Genomic DNA, 21,594 nt, shown 5'->3' on the forward strand with positions numbered 1-21,594 from the left:
TAAAGGGTTATAATAATAATAATTGATCTTCAAAAAATATTTTTTGATTATTATGATTATTTTTTGCTTTGAACAAGTTTCTGTGAAATTTAAAAGTAGTAATTAAATTTAAATCGGATGACTTCTGTATTTCTATAACCCACAAGAACGATAGATATTCTTCACAAAGATAATAATAATAAAAGATAATAATAATAATAGTTTAGTTATAAAGAAAGAAAGATCTAGCTAGATGTTTAACATGTTTAAATCAAAACAAAAAAGAGTACTTAGATATGCATCAGACATTCATTTAGAGATGAATGCAACTGTCAAAGAGAATCAGGAGTTGATTGATTTGTACACATTTGAAGAGAAAAAGGATACTACCTATTATCTGGCACTGTTGGGTGATATTGGAACAGGTGGTAAACCATCACAACAAGACGTGTTGAAAGAGTTCTTGGGCAAGGTTTCAAACAAGTACAAGACTGTATTCTACATACTGGGTAATCATGAATATTACAGCCACTCTGATAGATTGTCAATGACAGAGATACAGAAAACACTCAGATCGATATGCTCGTCATTTCCAAATGTCATCTTTATGGATAATGATTCATATATGTTGGATGAATACAAGATATTGGGTACTACTCTATGGTCAAATGTATCAAATGATAAATCTAAAATGATTGAATCTTCTATTAATGATTATAGATGTATTTATAAAGATGATGAAACATCAACATCGACAGATCAAAAAGTGGGTGGTACCACCACCAAAAGAGTAAATGTACAAGACACGAATAATCTTCATAATCAAGCAGTTCAATGGATTGAAAATGAAATAGAATCAGCTGGAGAATCACCTGTCATTGTTCTCACACATCATGCTCCATTGTACTCTGACAACAAACGACTACTTTGTGATCCAAAATTTATAGGTGGTGATATTAATTGTGCTTTTCATACGGACCTCTCCCGATTGATGAAATCACCTGTCCAATATTGGCTCTATGGCCACACTCATTGGGTATCATCATTTAAATACAATGGTGTTACTGTAGCAACCAATCAAAGAGGTTATTTCTTTGAACATGTGGGTTTTAATCCCTCTACTTGTATAGAATTGTAGAATAAAATACACCAAACTTTTTAAATAATCTTGGCATATCTATATACATATATACAGTAGTTTGGTTTAAATTTAATTTATATTATTTATAAAGTCATTCAAACAAATTTGATTGTCAAGAACCCAACGAATTTCATCTAGTCTTCTCTTTACTAGTTTTTTTTTTCTTCCCACCCTCCTCTTTGGAAATAGAAAACAGTATCTTGTTCTGCAGCACACTCACACACACGATGCATATGATGTGATCAGATAGCATAGATCAATCACTTTCACTTGATTAGATTTATGAAAAGTGTAGCAAAGGAATGGTTTAAAATCATTCAGATTCATTAGTTTGGTTTGGTATCAATACTATCAGATAGTCTAGTAGACAGAAAGAAATTTATCGATATATTAAGAAAAAATGTATAATCATTATTATTTTTATTAGGAGTTGTATTAGTATTTGGTCAATGTATGTATTAATAAAATATTAAAATCTAAAATGTCTGTTACAATCATTTAATTTATTATCTTTAATTTTTTTTTAACATTTTTTATAGCAATGACTCCAATTGGTGAAATTCAATTCTATGATACTACTCCAGATAGAAATAGTAAGATTGATTTGACACTATCTCTATCATTCCAATCAATTGATTGATTGATTGATTGATTGATTGATTAATTAATTCTTTGAATTTTAATTGATCTTTTTCTTTCTAAATGTTTAGGTGATTTTGAAAGTGCTTATTGGATTGCAAATGAATATGGAGAATTAGGAATGGTAGAGTCTACTTTAGGGCCTGATGGAAAACCAGTTTATGCTCACACTGGTGCAAGCCCTCTTGGGTCTATTCAAAGTCCACAAACTTTTGCAGCCTACTTTAATGCTGTTCCCGATGTTACCATCCAACTTACAACGGGCAGGTCATTGACATTCCTAGAGAATTTTCCTTGGGAGTTTATTACACAAGACCTCATGTTTTTCCCTATCAATGGTCTTGGATTTAATGACAATTAACCATATTTTTATGTTCAATATCAAAATAAATTATAGGTGATGATTCCAATCCATGTACTATTGATACATGTACAAATGGAACTTGTAGTCATGATGATTTATGTACAACCACCAGTCTATGTGAAAAAGCAAGATGTAGAGTAAATGGAGATATTGGAGAATGTTATTTTGAAAATCTTTGTTATTCATTTGATGGTTGTGTTGTGGATCTTGTAAATCCGATAGTGAAGGTTGTGAATTTAATGCAATGGATTGTAAGCTACCTTCCTAAAAAATCATAAATACTCTATTTGATAAATTTTAATTCATTTTTCGAATCTTCTTATAGGTGATGATGGTGATCCCAATACTGTTAATGCTTGTTCAGAAGGTCAATGTATAATAGTATCTGAATGTTTACCAGGAGATCTATGTGAAGATGTTGTTTTGGTCAACAATACTTGTATATTTATACCAAATTGTATAACAGAAGATTTATGTTACCCTAAATCATGTGATGCTACCCAAGGATGTACAAGTACAACTATGAATTGTGACGATGGAGATTCTTGTACTGACGATTCTTGTTTTGATGGAAATTGTGTTCACAATGATATTTGTACATCAACAACTACTGCAGTGGTTTCAACCTCTGGAGTCGTCTCAACTACTGGTCAAACAATTACTACCTCTAGTGTCGTAACTACTACTGCCATTGTTACGACAACCTCTCAATCAACTACCACCTCTCATTCAACGACCACTTCTCATTCTTCAACAACCTCTGAACCAACCACCTTTTCAACAACCACTGGAGGAGCAGTGACTATTGGTACTTCAATATCTACTTGCACTGGACCAAGTATCACATTGGGAGGAACAACCCATCATCATGAAGAATGTGAGATTAAAAAAGATGGAAGTAGTGTAGGATGTCCAAAAGGGTATCACTGTGTTGTGGTCAATGGAAGAAATACTTGCATCAACAATCAAGACGATTGTCCTCCAATAAAGTGTAGTAATGATCCATCCCCGAATCCCAGTACCTAAAAAAACAAAATTAAATTAAATAAATAAATAAAACAAATAATATTAACAAAATATCTTTACAACAAGATGCAATGACCGACCGACACTTAGATTAATGCTTTCATATCTAGTTGTAGTGAAATTTGATTGATTGTAAATCAATCATTATTATTATTATTATTATTATTATATAATATTGAACCTTGACATCTCAAGTATACATCTATTTTTACAATAATAATAATCAACAAGGTTTGTCCTTTGTTTGTATTCTCCAAAAAGTAAGATAAAAATTAATTTTAAAAAAACCAATTCTTTCTTGAGAATCTAGTATTAATTTAGATTTTCTACTTTATTCTTTTTGTTTATTTGTAGTTTATTGTTATTATTATTATTATTCATCTTTACACATTTTTAGAGTAGTAAAGACATCATTTAAAAGAAGAGAAAGAGATCAACATATCATATCATGGATAATGTACCAGCACCATTGAAATCGATATCTCCATTTTTGAAACAAGCCAAGCAGCTTGAGAAACACGATGGTGTTATGGCTTACTATTGTAGACTGTATGCTGCTCAGATGGCTATGGAGATTAAGAAGAACTTGGGTCCTTCAGGTAGAGAACTCAGTCCCTTTATTGTTAGGATTTTAGATCAAGCTGAAGCTGTAAGCACATACAAATGAAATAGAACCAAAAGAGAGAGAGATGATAGTTTGATATTAACTCTCTTTCTCTTTCTTTCTTTCTCTCTCTTACTTACTTTTTTTAAATAATATTACGAACTAGGACAAGAGTAAACTTGGAGGTCAATTAGATGAAGATGGAATGGAAAGAGATTATGTTGAAGGGTTTGCAATGAAAGCTTTTATTCATGCTGACAATGAGGATAGAGCAGGTAGAGCTTCTAGATCAACGGCAACTACTTACTACTCTGCCTATTTGTTCTTTGACGTGTTGAAGCAATTTGGAGATCAACCAGACGACATTAAACAAAAGCAAAAGTATGCTGGATGGAGAGCAGCCGAAATCAACACGGCCATCAAGAATGGTGTCGAGCCTACTCCACCACCAACCATTGACTTGACAGAAGAGGAGAAAGAGTTGGAAGCTATGAATCAAGCCGATCAACACAATGGCGGTGGAGAATATTCGCCAATGAATGACACTGCCGACAACTACCAATCCAACAACAACTTGTCCAATTCATTCCCATCAGCACCAAGACAACAATTTGATGACGACAGCGGACTTTCGTTCCCATCTGCTCCATCCTCTCAACCTCAATTCCCATCATCGTTTGGAAACAACAATGGACCATCATTCCCATCATTTGACCAATCAAACAAGAACAGCAACGGCCCATCATTCCCATCGTTTGACCAATCAAACAAGAACAGCAACAACAGTGGACCCTCATTCCCATCGTTTGATCAATCAAACAAGAATAGTGGACCGACATTCCCATCACCACCATCCTATGATCAATCAAACAAGAGCAACAGCAGTGGACCATCATTCCCATCATTTGAGCAATCATCATCTAGAAACAATAGTCCATCATTCCCACAAGCTCCCAACAGTCAATCTTCTTCATTAAATAGTAGTGGTGGAAACGTACCAACCTTTCCATCAGCTCCAAAGAATCAACATCAGCAAGAACAACCATCATTCCCATCATTTGATCAATCAAACAAGAATAGCAATAGTGGACCATCATTCCCATCATTTGACCAATCAAACAAGAACAGCAACAACAGTGGACCATCATTCCCATCGGCTCCAAAGAATCAACATCAACAACAACAACCACCTAGCTACCAAGAACAACCACCTAGCTATCAAGAACAATCACAACAACGTACTTCTCCATATTCTTCACCTCATAATTCCATGATTGATGATTCTCCACCATCATACCAACAACATCAACAAGCCTCCCCACCAGTTTCTCGTGGTCCACACCATCAATCTGTAATCCATTCTCAAAATCAACAAAATCAACAAAACCAACAAAACCAACAACAACAACATTATCAACAACATCAACCACAACAACAACAACAACAACAACAACAACAATTCCAACAACCACAACAACAACACTATCAACAACAATCTCAACCACAACAATCCCAACAATATAGACCACAACAAAAATCAAACTATGAACCAACAGAAGAGGACAGGGCAAATGCACAAAAGTTTTCCAAATGGATTACTAGCTCTCTTCAATTTGATGATGTACCATCGGCACTCAAAAACTTGAAACTTACTTATAAATATTTGACTGGTATCGACCTTTAGAATAATAAATAAATTATTAATTTGTGTTTATTTAAATATGTAAAGAAAGAATATATATGAATGTGTAGTAGTAATCGAAGAATTTTAATTAAAAAACTATTCTTTTGTGTAGGTGGTAGTAGTAGTAACAAAGAAATACAAAGATCTTATTTAGTTGCTGCCTTGTTTAATTGTTTTAAAATAAAGAAACCAGCTGCTCCCAAAATAGCACCAACTGCTCCCAATGTTATCCACACATTTGATTGTTTTGTTATTGCCCTAATTAAAAAAAATATTAAGTTTATGAATCTCGATGATTGTTAATTTCTTGTAATACTACATACTTGTTGTTGTTGTTATTATTGGTTTTAGAGTTATTAGTAGAATGATTATTTCTTTCGATTGAATCAAAGATTTGTCTATATATTAAATTATTTTTGGTCATTGAGAATGTCAATGGCACAACATTTAACTTTTTCAAGATTGCAGAATCGCTATTGTTGCTGTTGTTTGGATCTTCCGTTTTAGATACATGTACAAAGACAACTGGAATCTTTGAAAATGATTTAATAACTTGGTTATAGATATTGACTGCATAGTCTAGTGATCCACCAATACTGTTATCATAAACCAAACAAATACCATCACATCTTGTCAATTTGTTTGATTCCAATACTACTTGTGGATTATTAAATTCATTCAACTTTATACAAATAAATATGTTAACAAAAATCGATTGATCAATCATTTCTTCTTATTATTCTACACTTACAATGATAAATTTTTCAGTATCAATTGGCAAAGAACAAACAATTAAATCCTTGGTATCATCAGAGGAATAGGTTGATTGTTTGATAAAGTTTTGTAATAATGTACTCTTGCCAGATGATTTTTGACCAAACACAAAACAATTGTAGGTAGTTCTATCGCTAGTCGTTGTTTGTTGGAGTAAGCAAGTAGTATTTGGTTTCAAAATACTGTCATAACCAAAATAGGCAAAATAATTTAAAGTTAATTGATATTCTTCAAATGTTTGTAAACTATAAATAAAAAAAAAATAAAAAGAACAATCAATATTAATATTTTAAATAATACTACTACTACTATCTACTAACCTCCAAAGTGACAAGAATGAATTTAAAGTTAAATCACCAGTTGATTTGTTGATTCCAACCTTTTCATAGGATTCATCAGTGAATGGACATCCAGGTGTAGTGGAATATAATTTTTGTTGATCAGATTTACTTAATAAACCATCATTGTTTGAATCAAATCTCTTGAACAAAGATTTCAAATAAACAATACCATCATTACTTAATTCCAAATAATTACCTTTTGGAACACTTATTCTACAAAAATATATATAAAGTAAGTATTTTTGTTTTCTTTTTTTCTTTTTTTTCTTTTTACATACAATGGAGATAAATAATCTTGAGATAATTCCAAATTATCATCATACTTGAAAGAACGAATTGAAACCCAAGTATGTTGTGGATTCTTCATAAGGAATAAGAGGTTCATAAAAAGGAACCCTTCAATAGTAAAACCATTGTCATCGACACCATTATCGATACGACTACGAAGGAATCCCTTGAGATCAATGATATCCTCGGTCGACATGGTCACATGTTGGCATCTTTGTTGGAAATAGTTGATTTCCTGGTCACTGAGCGATCCGTCATTGTCCAAATCGCACAATTTAAATATTCTACGCAACACCTTTTCGCACTTGTCAGTGAGACGACCATTTGGACGATCGAAAAGAATGCGTTCTGGATAGAGAACCAAGCTTTGAGTTGTTTCCAACACTTCATGAATATTAAACATCAATTTGGAACTGCATTGCATCCAACGAATCGTTTCTCCATAATCATTACTCATCATTTGAATTGTCTCTTCAATTTGATCCTTGTATTTGTCTTGATCTTCTTCCATTTCTGATTTGGTTCCAACAATTACAATTGGTATTGGCTAAATTAAATAAATAAAAAAAGATCAACTCTGTTAGACATAGAGAAAGAGATTAGAGTCATTCTTTGATCGTTTATAGTTACATTTGAAGAACGAAGTTGTTTAATCAATGGCATCCATTTAGTACGAACACTCATAAAAGTGTTGAATTGATTACTGGCATAGGCAATAATGACAGCATCACATTGCTTCAACTCAATGTTGAGTTGAGTACGACCTTGTTGTTGAATATCATCAGAGTTGCAAGTATCGATGATTCTAGTTGCACAAGGTGCATTCAACACCTCTGCAGGAATTGTAACTTCTGGTACAACCTTTTGAACATGTTCTGCAAATGAATTACTAACAAATGATGAAATGATCGTTGTTTTACCTACTCCCTCTATATATATATAATGATGATGATGAGAATATAAAAGTAAGTTAAACCAAACTACTTCAAAAGAGTCTATTATCGATCTATCATTCTATCTTACCGTCACCAACTATAACTATCTTTATATCCTTTCTCATCATTGTGAATTAGAAATCTTCTCTCTCTCTTCTCTCTCCTCTCTATCAAGCAACAAGATAAATTATATTATATATATGGGTAATGAAAGATACTTTCAAACAGACAATCGTCCTTCTACTTGTGAGCAAGGAGGGAAAAATTTTGAATCAAGTTTGAAAATTTGAACTTCAATTTTTGAAACAAATGAATAATAATAATAATGATGATAATATATATTTAAATATAATTGAGTAATTAGACAACTACCATTCTTCTAATATATTGAAAAACAATGGTTCTAATAAATCTCCTTCACCAGCAACATAAAGATTGTTTGGCCATTCCAAACCCAATTTCAGAGTTAAGAACTTTGCAAATTGATGACTGTTGCATTCATGATTCCATTGATCTCCTCTTGATTGAATAAATTCTTTGTACCATTGATTTTGGGCAACCCTTTTCAATCCATCGGCCCATTCACGAGGATTTCCAGAATGGTATTCATTTGTAATTCTACCCAATTTCTGATGCTTGGCATATTTGGTTCGACGATAATGTAGTTCATTGCCAACTAAATTGACTGATTTTGAGGTTCCATGTTGAATTTCAAGATGTAATTCATATCCTTTTGGGACTTCTTCCGTAGACTGACCAGCTACATCAATTACGATTGTGTAATGATCACGGAGGATAGGGTTGGAGACAGCAAGAGTCTTTGATGTCTCTAATGTTTGTGTATATGTAACTAAATATACATCACCTACAAGTGATTCATCTTCATTGGTTGTAGGCAATGGTGTAGACACTGTATAAAAAATATCTGGGAAATAAAATTTACTAAACCATGATCCCATGTTTGATTGATATCTTCAAATATAAATATAAATAAATTCTATATTATAACAATAAACAAATATTAACAATAATGTTAAAGAATAGTATAGAATAGAATAGAGTAGAATAGAATAGTAGTTCTTGCTGCACCCGACAAAGAACTTTAATTTAATTTTTAATAACAAAAATATTTATTGGTTTTTAATTAGAGTGTTGTTTTATTACAGGTTCATAAGTATTATTTCTACATTCTTTTCAATGTTTACATATAAATATATAACTGTAATAATAGTAACATTAATACTGTTATTATTATTATGTACTAGTACAACAACAGAAGCACAAAAGTATCAGAATGTCAATGCCAACAGCGGAGAAGCAATCAACAAGAATGTAGAGCATTTCTTTAGAGGTCAACATACCAACAATTGGGCGGTACTAGTATGTACCTCTCGGTTTTGGTTCAACTATAGACACATTGCAAATGTATTGGGGTTCTATCGTACTGTTAAACGTTTAGGTATCCCCGATTCTCAAAGTTTGTATCAATCATTCAACCGATCAATCAATCAATCAGCTTATATAGTCAATCACTACTAACACGTCGTTGTTTGATTAGTTATATTAATGCTTGCAGATGATATGGCATGTAATCCAAGAAACTCATATGCAGGTAGTATCTTTAACAATGAAAATCATAGATTGAATCTGTATGGTGATAACATTGAAGTAGATTATCGTGGTTATGAAGTAAACGTAGAAAACTTTATTCGTGTACTCACAGGTAGACATGAACCTGAAGTTGCTCGTTCAAAGAGACTATTGACAGATGAAAAGAGTAATATATTGATCTTTCTAACTGGTCATGGAGGTGATGAATTTTTAAAGGTAAGGTATAATAATAATCATATGAATGTCACAAGTTGTATTAATCTCTGTGTCAATCTATCTATCTATAGTTCCAAGATAATGAAGAAATTTCAAGTTATGATTTATCAGATGCATTCAAACAAATGTGGGAAAAGAAGAGATACAATGAAATCTTGTTTATGGTAGATACATGTCAAGCCAATACTCTATACAAAAGATTTGATTCTCCAAATATTCTAGCAATTGGAAGTAGTAGACAAGGTGAAAACTCTTATTCTGTATGTTTAGAGAGAAGAGAAAGAAAGAAAGAATGAATCTTTATTTCCATTTATTAATTATTTTAATTACATTTTTTTGTTTGTAGCATCATTCAGATCAAGAATTGGGATTAGCTGTTATAGATAGATTTACATATTATACATTGGATTATTTTGAAAATGTTGATCCTCATAATGTTACATTGTTACAATTATTCTCTAGTTATTCTCCGCAGAAATTAAACTCACATTCTGAATATCGTTTTGATCTATTCAAGCGAAAGTTGGATCAAGTTCCAGTAACTGATTTCTTTGGATCTGTCATGAGAGCAGACATTACGCCACCAATTCCAGATGCATCTGTCGTACCCCCAACCAAGAATGAAAACAACAATGAATTAACTTTTGTTATTTCTGAAAAACCAATAACAATTGATACAAAGGAAACTGTATGTTAACAAAACAACACATCAATGATAATGGTGGAAATGATTTTATCTAATTATTATTATTATTTTATTTTATTTCTAGGGATCAAATCTTTTACCAATGTTTAATAATAACTTTTTAACTGCATTTATTGCCTTTTTTGTATTCTTTTTAATACTTTCATTCACAACGACACCTGCATCTCCAAAAAAATAATAATAAATACGTAACATAATATATAAATATACATATCTCTTTTAACTTTTAAAAATATATTTCCCTTATTATTACTACTATTATTTTATTGATTTACTTTTAATAAAACAATAATTATAATAGTAATTAATATAGCTATACCAAAAGATATGGCAACCTTTATCTTGTTCTTTTTTAAAAATCTTGTAAAACTAGCATGTTCTGTGTCATCTTCATACTCCATAATCTCTCGAAGATCATTTAAATCTTCTTCCACTGTATAATGATCCAAATTATTGATGGTAATATTATCAAACTGTATCTTTTCATCTGGCTCCACTTTCTTTTTACCAGCATTTGATTCCTGTCCAGTTAAACTTTCCAATTCTTTAATAAATTCTCTAATTGCATTATTAAATGATGTTATCTTTGGTTTAACATTGATTCCAGAGTTTTGACTACTAAATTCTAATTGTTGAATCTAAAGATTGACAACGATTGGTTAATTTAATTAAATTTGAGATTTCCACAGGGACACATACGATTGCTTTTGCCTCTTCCAAATCATTTTCAATTTCTTCAATCAATAGTATTCTTTCGTCATGTGAGATTGATTCGTCTCTATATCTTGGAAGACTTGTTTTAATCTTTTCGCAAACTTGATTAAAGTCTTGTTCATAGTGAGAAAATAATTGTTGCATTTCTTTTCTGTCTGTCTCTCTCTCTCTCTCTCTCTCTCTCTTTGTTTTATGTCTAATTGTCTAATTATCGATAGTCTTCGCTACTACTACTACTACTACTACTCCTTTGAATAAAATGGTCTATACGAATGTTTCACATGAAAGTATATGGTTGCTATATTAATCGAGCTCGATAATCTTGTATCTATAAATATTAAAAAGTAATATATTTATCTTTATCTCTTTGCTGCAATGACACAATGATTGATGATGATGAAGATAGGCAGGCAGGGAACCAACCAAACTATTTTTATGAATGGTCGCGACTATGTGTTTAAACGGCAAAAACAAGCAAAATATCCCAGGGAGCGTCTAGACTACTCCTCCTACAACCTTTTTTACAAATCGGTCAAAGCTTTGGGAGCGAGCCCTTAAATTTTAGTCAAAATATCACCCTACAACAACACTACAAAAAAAAACAACAATCCTACTTGTGTCTGGAACACACAATGAATGATGTGGATGTGATGTTGAAAGAGATAAACAGATAAGTCCTATACTTTTAGTAGATTTGAGTTTGAAGCGAGGACGAGGATGAACAATCGGGAAATTTACATCATCATATGTTGGCACATATACACACGCATACCACATCTCGTACAAATCTCGATCTGTTTATAATTATTGTCTATCCTCTTTTTTGTGGACCCGAAACCACAAATAGTGCACCACCAACAATTGGGGCAGTGGATCTACTTTGAAAAACAATTGGACAAGAGAGTAGATCTACCATGAAGGTCCCAGGAAGAAACGAAAAAGTTTTCTCAAGATCTGTCGCAAAGGTATACCGAAAAGGACGAATCTTGTTTTCGTTTTGTGGACTTGGTTCAATCGTTACGGTGGGTGGAGTACGTTGGATGGTTTAACATGCCACAAACAGGATACCCTCTCCCAAATCGTTGCATGATGATGACACTAATAACAAACAATAGTGCTACTAAATTAAAGGAGAGGAGCAATAGGGGATCTAAATCCCAAACAATCGATTGATAAGGTTGTATAAATAGAAAACGAAAGACACATTTTGTATTATATAACACAGCAAAGCAAAGCACCATTCATCAACAACTCATCATCAACTCCTCGTTCGCATAATCATTGTATCATACACACATTTTGTTATAATACAAACATATAAATACATATACAAATACATACATACATATAAATACAAACAAATAGATAGAGAAAGAGATAAAAACATGTCTGAAAAAAATACACCACCACCTACACCTCCAAGACCTGCTGCAACAATGAAATCATCTTCATCAACAGCATCACTAGAAGCACATGAGCAACCAGTTGAAAATATATCAATCTTTGGATCAGGTTTGGCTGGTTCAGCAATAGGTATGTTTAAAAAATAATAATTATTACAATCAAATAATTGATGGTTAATCATTTATTTATTTCCTTTTCCTTTTTCCTTTACTTTTTTTTAGCATTATTATTAAAAAATAGAGGATTTACAAATATAACTGTTTATGAAAAGAGATCAAGGAGTGAACAAAAGGCAAGCTGGAATAGAGGTAGATCGATTAACATGAGTCTTTCATTTAGAGGAATGAAGACTCTGGAAAAGTGTGGCATTTTACCTCAGATTTTGGAAGAGGGTGTGCCAATGCGTGGCAGAATGATTCATCATTTGGACGGATCCAAAAACTTCCATCCCTATTCACCAGACCCCAACAAATTCTTGCTTTCCATCTCGAGAGACATGTTGAATGAAAAGCTTCGTCAACATGTTGAGGGATCAGAGAGTGTCCAGTTCCTCTACAACCAACAGGTCAAGGAGGTCAATCCACGTGGCTGCACCTTTACCGTCAAGGACACTAGCAACAATGTCACCCGTACCATGTCGACCAGTACCATGATTGGTTGCGACGGTGCCTTTTCAGCGGTACGTCAATCGATGGCTCGTTTCCCACGTCACGAATACAACCAACACTATATGGAGCATGGATACAAGGAGTTGCGTATTCCAGCCGGACCCAATGGTGAATTCCAACTTGAAAAGGAGTGTCTCCATATTTGGCCACGTGGAGGATACATGATGATCGCTCTCCCCAACAAAGATGGTTCGTTCACCGTCACACTCTTTTTCCCATTCGAGGGTGATGGAAGCAGTTTTGAGTCGCTCAACACACCCGAGCGTATCGACCGTTTCTTTAGAACCAAATTCCCCGATGCCGCGCCACTCATCCCTTCGCTGATCGAAGATTTCGAGACCAATCCAGTTTGTACATTACTCACCATCAAAACGTATCCATGGGCTATCGACGGTCGTGCCGTCCTTGTAGGCGACGCTGCCCACGCCATCGTGCCATTCTACGGTCAGGGTATGAACGCCGCTTTTGAAGACGTCCTCGAACTATACAACTGCATTATCGAGCAGCTGCCCATTGAAGAGGCCGTGTCACCTCGTCCCACACTCAACATGGACCAGTTGGCCCAAGCCTACGCCAAATACCAAACAGCAAGAAAGAAAAATTCAGATGCCATCTCTGAAATGGCTATTGAAAACTTCCTCGAGATGCGTGATACTGTCCAAGACGACTTGTTTGTCTTTAAGAAAAAGGTCGAGCATCTCTTGGAGCAGCGATTCCCCGGCCGTTACATCTCGCGTTACGAACTCATCTCCTTTTCCCACATCCCTTACAAAGATGCACAACGTATAGGCAAACTCAACCAAGAAATCTTGAATGTCCTCTGTAAAGATGCAAGATTAAATTTAAATAATATCGATCTTACAATGGCAAATAATTTAATTAAATTGTTACTAGATAAATAAAAGTATCGAATAAATATATTAGATAAATGTCTGTGTGATTATTTAAAGAGATTGATTCGAGGCATAAACTAAACCGAACTTGAACCTAATCAAAATTCGTGTAGGGATGGGCCGACGAATTTCATCCCCTCCTCTCCTTTCAACAATCTTTGCTTGGTGTTTTTTGCCGAGTTTGGACACAAACGGTCAGTTTGTTTTTTTTTTTAAAATTTTTTTTTGGTGGCATTGTCCACACTCCCACTGAACCGGCGGCATCCCTATAATTATTTAATACAACGTTGTAACCCATCTCTCTCTGATTTATTATTATAGGTGTTTGTTTAAATATATATATATATATAAAATATATTTATTATAGATAGTCAGTCAGTCGAACAGAATACATTTAATCACAGGTTAGATAATATTATACAGGTAGATATAGTTACATACAAACATAGATACTCGTTCACATCATATCAAAAACAAAAAGAAGAAACGAAAGAGAGAGAGAGAGAGAGAGAGAATAATAGCATTCTTTAGTTATACAACAGTAAGAAGTATGATGATTTTATGGTATAATATTTAGTATTTTGTTAGACGTCTAATTAAACGAAGGAGAAAAAGACGATTGTTGATGATGATGATGATGATGATGTTGTTGTTGGATATACTGACACGATGATAAATGATGACAACGAATATATATGACATCTCTTAAACACTACACTCGTTCACTCACTCACACCCAACACCAAGAAACAAATAGATAGATAGATAGATAGAGTGAGAAAGAGATATAGTGAGAGATCTATATAATTTAATTTAGGTGTGGTTGTTTAGTTTGCTTCACAATTATGGGTGTTTGTAATTAATTACAAACACATTAGCAAGCAACCAATCATTCACTCACTCACTCATTCATTCATTCATTCCTTTATCCTCTTCTAAACTTTCACACCCATTCATTATATACATGTATAACGACTACTACTGTACTGTATAATAATAATAATAATAATTGGGCAACAACAACAAAAGTATTTTTTATGACTATTATAATTTGAATGATGTATCATTAAAACGGAAAGACAGACAACAACCAACAACTATAATAATAATAATCTTTTATCCACCAATTCATTCAAATGATCTATAGATTAGACTATCATTATTGTTACCATTAACAAAACAACAACAACAACATCATCAACATCATCATCATCATCATCTTGCAACCAATAATAGTTCTCTTCATTCTTTTTGTTTTTCTATTGTTGTGTTGTCACTTTCTATTCTTTCGTGTATTTCATTCCCATATTCTAATTACCTCTTCCCATTCTTAATTTTAACACTACTACTACTACTACTACTACTATAGAAAGGAAAAGAAAGAAAAGAAAGAAAGAACAAACACAACAACATATAACAACAACAACAAAAACTTTGAACACAATGGATACAAATGATCCTTTTTCCAAATATGTAAGTAATCATTAAATATAATATAGAGAATGAATAAACCTCTAATACTATCTATCTATCTATTTTGTAGCAAATTGGAGAAGTAGTAGGTAAAGGAGCATTTGGTAAAGTTTATAAAGCATTAAATATTGAAACTGGTGATTTCTGTGCAATCAAACAAATAGAGAAATCAATCATTTCAGAAAAACAATTACCTTCTATATTGGTAAGTTAAAAGAAGAAGAAGAAGAAGAAGAAGAAGAAAACAACTTTATTTTCTTTTTCTAACCCTCCCTCCCTCCTATCTTTTTTACTCTTTTGTAGCAAGAAATCAAATTATTACAAACTTTACGACATAATAATATTGTTAGATTTATCGAATCACATGAAACATCAAAATATTTATTCTTTGCATTGGAATTTGTAGAAGGAGGAACATTGGGAAAGATGGTAAAACGTTATGGCAATTTTCAAGAACCTCTGCTTTGCAGATACGTATGCCAAGTACTTGGTGGTCTAGCATATCTTCACGAGAAGGGAGTCATTCATCGAGACATTAAAAGCGATAATATATTGATCACCAAGGATGGTGTAATTAAATTGGCTGATTTTGGTTCTTGTACCTACAGTGCTCTCGATAGAAAATTAACTGTAGTTGGTACACCTTTTTGGATGGCTCCTGAAGTTATTCAGGTAAGATATATAAATACATATGTATAGAGAATATTCTATAGAAAAGTTGTAGAATCGAGAATAATAATATTAATAATTTCTATATATGTTTAGATGGATATGAATGCAAGATCGACAGCTTGTGATATTTGGAGTTTGGGATGTACAATTTTAGAGTTATTAACTGGTAACCCACCATATTGGGATCTTGGAACGATGCCGGCCATGTTTGCCATGGTCAACAATCCACATCCACCCATACCGGCCAATATATCGGCCGAGTTGAAGAGTTTTTTGTTGGCATGTTTTATGAGAGACATTAACAAGAGACCGACCGCAAACCAACTGCTCGAACACCCATGGATCAAAAATCAACAGGCACAAGACCAAGACCACCCTATCAAGCATCAAAGAGGAGGCAGCAAGCTGTCGGTATCGACTCACGCCGAGGGATACCAAGACGAGGCGGTTGAAGAAGACGAAAACGATCTCAAGGAGAGAATCGCTATTTTGGAGCTACAGAAAAAGGAGCAAGCTCAAACCATCCAAAAATTAAAATACCATTTTGTAAAGGCACTAAAAGAGAAAAAGGCAATGAAAGAGATGATTGCACAGCTCGTTCAAGAGCGTGATGGATACATGATAAAACTAGGATTGAATCCTCCCCCTCCACCACCCATCCTATTACAAACACAACTCACACCTGGATCGACACCAACACGCGCTGCTCTCGAAAATGCAAACGAAGTGATCAACGCAACTGGAGGATCACAACACAAAACACATCATCTTCGAACGGGCAGCCAGAGCAGTCCGCTGTTGAAGAGTTCTGGCTCGTTTAGAGCTGGCAACTCGAGTGGTAGTCACTCGGCAGGTGACAGTCTCAACAATGGCGGAGGTCACGGTTCATCTTCATCTTCATCGTCGTCGCGAGCTTCCATGGCAAACATCCTCAACAATGAATTCTTCCAACCTCCCGACAGCTACTCTGACGAAGAGGACACCCCGTCCTCGCCGATGGGATCGCATGAATACCTCATGAACGCACCCACCCTCAGCGATCTTCATATAATGGGACCACCCAAGGTCACCAAGCGTCCCGACCAACAGATGGGCGGCTACCTATCGTCTGGATCGAACCTACAAGTGTACAGCAAGGAGTCGACCGTCGCAGACGTTTATTCAAAATCACCCCACCAATACTCTGTCGGTGGTGGGCTGACTGTAAATGCAAGCAATCAAAATTTAGAACAACAACAACAAGTAAATAATAGCAATAGCAATAGAAAACCACCAATGTTACAAAAAGAATCTTCACAAAAGGGTTTGTTGAATCAATATATATCATCACCATCAAGGGAAAGAAGAGACAGCATTGGAAGTAGTGGGAAAACAACGTTGGATGGAAGTGGGATGCTGATTAGTGGCGGCAGCAGCGGCGGTAGCAGTATTGGCAGTAGCAATCTATTAAGCACGAGTCATGGCAGCATAGGGTCTACTGGATACAGCGCAATGTCGTCCAAAAAGTCAAATACCGTTTTACCTACCATTTCAATCAATCACCAACAGGAACTCGAAAAGGAGGAGCAGCACGTGCCACCCGTCGAACAGGTTGTCGTCAATGTGCAGCCACCCCGTGTTGGAGACACTTGCAAGGTCAAGTGTGGCGAGTTGGGTTGGTACGACGCCATTGTCGAACTTGTCAGCGGTACAACCTTTGTCGTCACAATCAAACCATTCAATATCAAACAAGAAGTTTCTCATTCCGATGTCACCCTCGCACCTTTACAATTACCTGATAATACCAAAAAGAAAGGAAAATTTAATCTTTTCAAAAAATAGAATAGAATAGAATATTTAAAAAAGAAAATCTTACTATAGTACAAATCAAAACAAAACAAGAATCATAATGTAATAAAACAATTTTGTATATACTTCTTAATTTATTACAATTTAATCCAAAAACTAAAAATATACAAACAAAACTAAAACAACAAATCATTCCATCACACCAACAACCACCCATGGAATAATTTTCATTCTCATTCGGTCAAAACGACAGTTGAATCAGAAGAGATAAAAGAAAGAGATAAGAGAGAGAGATGTCAGATCTGAATAGTACTACATCACCTCCTTCTGTACCAGTTGAACTACCACAACCAATCAAAAAAAAGATAGTGTTGAGAAGATCTGCTGCAAAAGAAGTATTTCCTCCAACACCTAAATATAAAGTTGAACAACAACAACAACAAGAGCAATCTATTTTGTCAAGTGAATCACTCAAACCATCTTGTAGACATGGTTCAATAACTCGTTTTAGGTACCTTGTTTATTGTTTCAGATACCCCATGAACAACAAGACTTATTAATTCATTGCTCTATCTATTTATTCAGATATCTAACAGAAAAGAATGAAAATGAATCTTCATCATCATCATCATCATCTTTATTGGATATTAAAAGAATCATTGAAATTGAATTTCAATTTGATAAAGAAGATGAAAATACATTTAAACCTGGTGATTATCTTAGTATATTTGCACCAAACCCATTCAATGTTGTAGAATCTATTGCCAATAGATTGAATCTAAATTTAAATGATCGATTAGACATTGAAATGATCGTCGTTCAAGAAGGAAAGGTTGTAAATCTACCAGATAATTTAAAGAGAGCAAACGCAAGAACAATCGGTTATCTATTATCACATGAATTGGATATATGTGGCATTCCATCAAAGAGATTACTTAGACTGTTGGGTGAAAATGCAAGCGATCAAGAGGAAAAGAAGAAATTGGTTCATTTATCATCAATCGAAGGAAAGGAGGATTATAATCAAATGATTGGAAATCGTATCACTCTATTGGATCTATTGATTAGTTATCCATCCATATCAAACATTCCATTACACTATTTGGTTGATTTCATCTCTCCATTGGTACCACGAGACTATTCTATATCATCATCTCCACTATCATCACAACCTCGTCATGCAACCGTCGTCTTTTCAGTAGTCGATATGAACATTAATCAAAAGGAAATTAAAGGTCTATGTACTAGTTGGTTAGAAGATAAATGTAATGAATCTATTTTAAATAATATTCAACAATTAAATATTGATAATAATAATAATAATAATAATAATAATAATACTACAACAACAATAATTAATAATATACCATATGAAATTAAACCAACAAATCATTTTACATTACCAAAGGATACTTTAAAGACACCAATGATTATGATTGGTCCTGGAACTGGTGTTGCTCCATTTATTGGTTTTCTTTCCCATTTGGAGAAAACTAAACAACCCGATCTAAAACTGGCAGAAACATGGTTATTCTTTGGTTGTAGAAGTGAATCATATGACTTTATCTATCGCGATGAAATAGAGTCTTTTGTAAAGAATGGTACACTGTCACATCTTGTTACAGCATTTTCAAGAGAATCAAAGGATCAATCTAGTCAACCATTGGGTTACGTTCAATCAAAATTATTAAATCATTCATCACAATTATTTAATTTAATTACAAATAATAATGCTACCATTTATATTTGTGGGTAAGTAAAAAAACAAACAATCAACATTATTAGAGTATTATTATTATTATTAAATATCCATATATATTAACAATTTATATAATTTTAGTGATGCAAAGGGGATGGCAGTTGGAGTAAAATCAGCATTTATAGAAATAGTTAAAAAAGAATTGAAAATGATGATGACAAACAAGCAAATGAAATTGTTTCTCAATGGATTGCAGATAAAAGATATCTATTAGATGTTTGGTCTTGAAGATCCCTTGATACTAGGCCTTTTTGGAAAATAAATAGTAGTAGTTAACTTTTATTAATCATTAATTCAATGTGAAATGAAGGATAGGTTGTTAATTTTTTGTTGTTTACATTATTATTATTATTATTATTATTTACTGGTAATGAGGTATTATATCTTTTGGCAATTGTTAGTTTTGGCAATAGATGACGAGCAGATCTATTCATCATAAATGATAATAAACCTTGTTCATAGATTTGACAAATAATGATTGGTGGTTGAAATGAATCAATCTCCATTTGAACATTATCTGTAAATTGAGAGTAACTTGCTATTAATCCAATCGACTTGTTTCCAGTAGTACCAGACTTTTCTATGAATCTTGAGAGTGTAGACTCCATTTCTCGAAGCACTGATGGACCAACCTTTTTCTTTAATTTTTTACACTGTACAATTACGTTGAAAGTTGTTTCACCAAACTCCCAAACACCATTTAAATCGATTCCTTTGTCTCCTGCTCCTCCTACCCTATTCAACTTGAATCCAAATTGTGATAATTGTTCTATAACCAACTTTTCAAATTCTGTTCCTATCCATACATTTGATATCATCTCTTCTCCTTTTACTGGTTCCTCGAGAATTTGGCTTGTTACTTCTTCTTCTTCCTCTCCTTCTTGATCATTTTCATATTCTTCTATATATTGGTCACCTTGTTGTTGTAGTTGCTGTTGGTTGTTGGTAAATTCTGTGTCATCTTCATCTAATGCAAACCATTTCTTTGTTTTCCATTTTGGTTCGATTGTTATTGTCTCTTTTGTTGTACTAATTTTCTTATTGTTTGCTGGTTTCTTTGATTTAACTATGGTGGTGGCAGCTGAGGATGGTGAATATATCTCTTCTTCTTTTTTCTTCTTTAAGAAATAGATAGACTCATGTACAATACCAACTTGTTTTTTTAGTTGAATGGATGACAGAGGTTGTTTGTCGAATGTTGTTGTTGTTGGTCGATTCTTTGTTGAATAATAATAGTATTGACATGACTTGCTCCAACTTGAGAATAGAGTTGTTTGTATGTTCTTTGCACCAATCATGATTATAAAACATTGGTCAAGGACTTTTGAAAAAAAAAGAAACAAGACGTGAACAGGTAATTTTAAAAATTTATTCATTTTTTTCATCTTCATTGCCATTATCACCCTAACTATGATCTTCCTTCATTTCGTTTATCTTCGGTATGCAAACTTGATTCTTCCTCTCTTCTTCATCATAATATGTATATTAATTCATACCTTCTCTTTTCTGCAGTTTCTTGCTGCCTCCTCAAATTATTTAGATACGACATCAGAGGATGGGATGAGTGGGAGCTCATTTACTCGATTATCAGGTGCACCATCACGCAAGTGTGACAAGAACCCTTTTTTGTCCAAGTATTTTGATCAATGGCAAATGGTTGGAAAGGTTAAGTTCTTTAAGTGTTGCGGCAAGAACACTGCTGCGCTTGTCGATGCCTTTGCACGTTTTTCCTTTAAACGCAGATGATATATGATTCTTGCAAGAGAATCCTTCGTGCCAAAGAGCAACATTGGTGGCAGTTTGTCGACATTGGTAGGTGCGACATTGGTAGGTGCTGCATTGGCGGGGATAGGAATGAGGGATAAAACAAGAGATATACCCACCACTGGTAAAGGTCTATTCCAAAGACCCTGTC

General features: G+C 33.7%; 10 protein-coding genes across 10 annotated transcripts; 6 read left to right on the plus strand and 4 right to left on the minus strand.

Annotated features, from left to right (window-relative positions):
- Positions 1–241: 241 nt before the first annotated feature.
- DFA_03345 (uncharacterized protein) lies at positions 242–3,149 on the plus strand (the record flags this gene model as incomplete). The annotated part of the gene is made up of 6 exons (XM_004362893.1): positions 242–1,103; positions 1,551–1,571; positions 1,660–1,713; positions 1,831–2,022; positions 2,157–2,282; positions 2,449–3,149. 6 exons carry the CDS (start codon positions 242–244, stop codon positions 3,147–3,149), a joined length of 1,956 nt encoding a protein of 651 aa, XP_004362950.1.
- Positions 3,150–3,597: 448 nt separating this feature from the next.
- vta1 (uncharacterized protein) lies at positions 3,598–5,437 on the plus strand (the record flags this gene model as incomplete). The annotated part of the gene is made up of 2 exons (XM_004362894.1): positions 3,598–3,798; positions 3,920–5,437. 2 exons carry the CDS (start codon positions 3,598–3,600, stop codon positions 5,435–5,437), a joined length of 1,719 nt encoding a protein of 572 aa, XP_004362951.1.
- A 146-nt stretch (positions 5,438–5,583) lies between these two features.
- gemA (mitochondrial GTPase) lies at positions 5,584–7,900 on the minus strand (the record flags this gene model as incomplete). Its single annotated transcript, XM_004362895.1, has 7 exons — positions 5,584–5,695; positions 5,761–6,119; positions 6,189–6,456; positions 6,532–6,765; positions 6,831–7,387; positions 7,471–7,769; positions 7,864–7,900. The coding sequence occupies 7 exons, from the start codon at positions 7,898–7,900 to the stop codon at positions 5,584–5,586; spliced, it is 1,866 nt and encodes a 621-aa protein (XP_004362952.1).
- A 243-nt stretch (positions 7,901–8,143) lies between these two features.
- DFA_03348 (uncharacterized protein) lies at positions 8,144–8,734 on the minus strand (the record flags this gene model as incomplete). The annotated part of the gene is made up of 2 exons (XM_004362896.1): positions 8,144–8,685; positions 8,719–8,734. The coding sequence occupies 2 exons, from the start codon at positions 8,732–8,734 to the stop codon at positions 8,144–8,146; spliced, it is 558 nt and encodes a 185-aa protein (XP_004362953.1).
- Positions 8,735–8,805: 71 nt separating this feature from the next.
- On the plus strand, positions 8,806–10,486 carry pigK (phosphatidylinositol glycan; the record flags this gene model as incomplete). Its single annotated transcript, XM_004362897.1, has 6 exons — positions 8,806–8,818; positions 9,007–9,252; positions 9,334–9,602; positions 9,674–9,862; positions 9,949–10,290; positions 10,373–10,486. 6 exons carry the CDS (start codon positions 8,806–8,808, stop codon positions 10,484–10,486), a joined length of 1,173 nt encoding a protein of 390 aa, XP_004362954.1.
- Positions 10,487–10,571: 85 nt separating this feature from the next.
- DFA_03350 (uncharacterized protein) lies at positions 10,572–11,166 on the minus strand (the record flags this gene model as incomplete). Its single annotated transcript, XM_004362898.1, has 2 exons — positions 10,572–10,946; positions 11,008–11,166. The coding sequence occupies 2 exons, from the start codon at positions 11,164–11,166 to the stop codon at positions 10,572–10,574; spliced, it is 534 nt and encodes a 177-aa protein (XP_004362955.1).
- A 1,241-nt stretch (positions 11,167–12,407) lies between these two features.
- Positions 12,408–14,850, plus strand: DFA_03351 (uncharacterized protein; the record flags this gene model as incomplete). Its single annotated transcript, XM_004362899.1, has 4 exons — positions 12,408–12,555; positions 12,648–13,544; positions 13,701–13,980; positions 14,805–14,850. 4 exons carry the CDS (start codon positions 12,408–12,410, stop codon positions 14,848–14,850), a joined length of 1,371 nt encoding a protein of 456 aa, XP_004362956.1.
- Positions 14,851–15,430: 580 nt separating this feature from the next.
- DFA_03352 (putative protein serine/threonine kinase) lies at positions 15,431–17,953 on the plus strand (the record flags this gene model as incomplete). Its single annotated transcript, XM_004362900.1, has 4 exons — positions 15,431–15,460; positions 15,531–15,665; positions 15,764–16,132; positions 16,226–17,953. 4 exons carry the CDS (start codon positions 15,431–15,433, stop codon positions 17,951–17,953), a joined length of 2,262 nt encoding a protein of 753 aa, XP_004362957.1.
- A 260-nt stretch (positions 17,954–18,213) lies between these two features.
- DFA_03353 (uncharacterized protein) lies at positions 18,214–19,893 on the plus strand (the record flags this gene model as incomplete). Its single annotated transcript, XM_004362901.1, has 3 exons — positions 18,214–18,431; positions 18,506–19,672; positions 19,761–19,893. The coding sequence occupies 3 exons, from the start codon at positions 18,214–18,216 to the stop codon at positions 19,891–19,893; spliced, it is 1,518 nt and encodes a 505-aa protein (XP_004362958.1).
- Positions 19,894–19,951: 58 nt separating this feature from the next.
- Positions 19,952–21,055, minus strand: DFA_03354 (uncharacterized protein; the record flags this gene model as incomplete). The annotated part of the gene is made up of 1 exon (XM_004362902.1): positions 19,952–21,055. The coding sequence occupies one exon, from the start codon at positions 21,053–21,055 to the stop codon at positions 19,952–19,954; it is 1,104 nt and encodes a 367-aa protein (XP_004362959.1).
- Between the last annotated feature and the right edge of the window lie 539 nt (positions 21,056–21,594).

Source organism: Cavenderia fasciculata (genome assembly GCF_000203815.1).
Source record: "Cavenderia fasciculata unplaced genomic scaffold Scf_Dfasci-G-b-205a01.r1-3, whole genome shotgun sequence".
Lineage (NCBI taxonomy): Eukaryota > Evosea > Eumycetozoa > Acytosteliales > Cavenderiaceae > Cavenderia > Cavenderia fasciculata.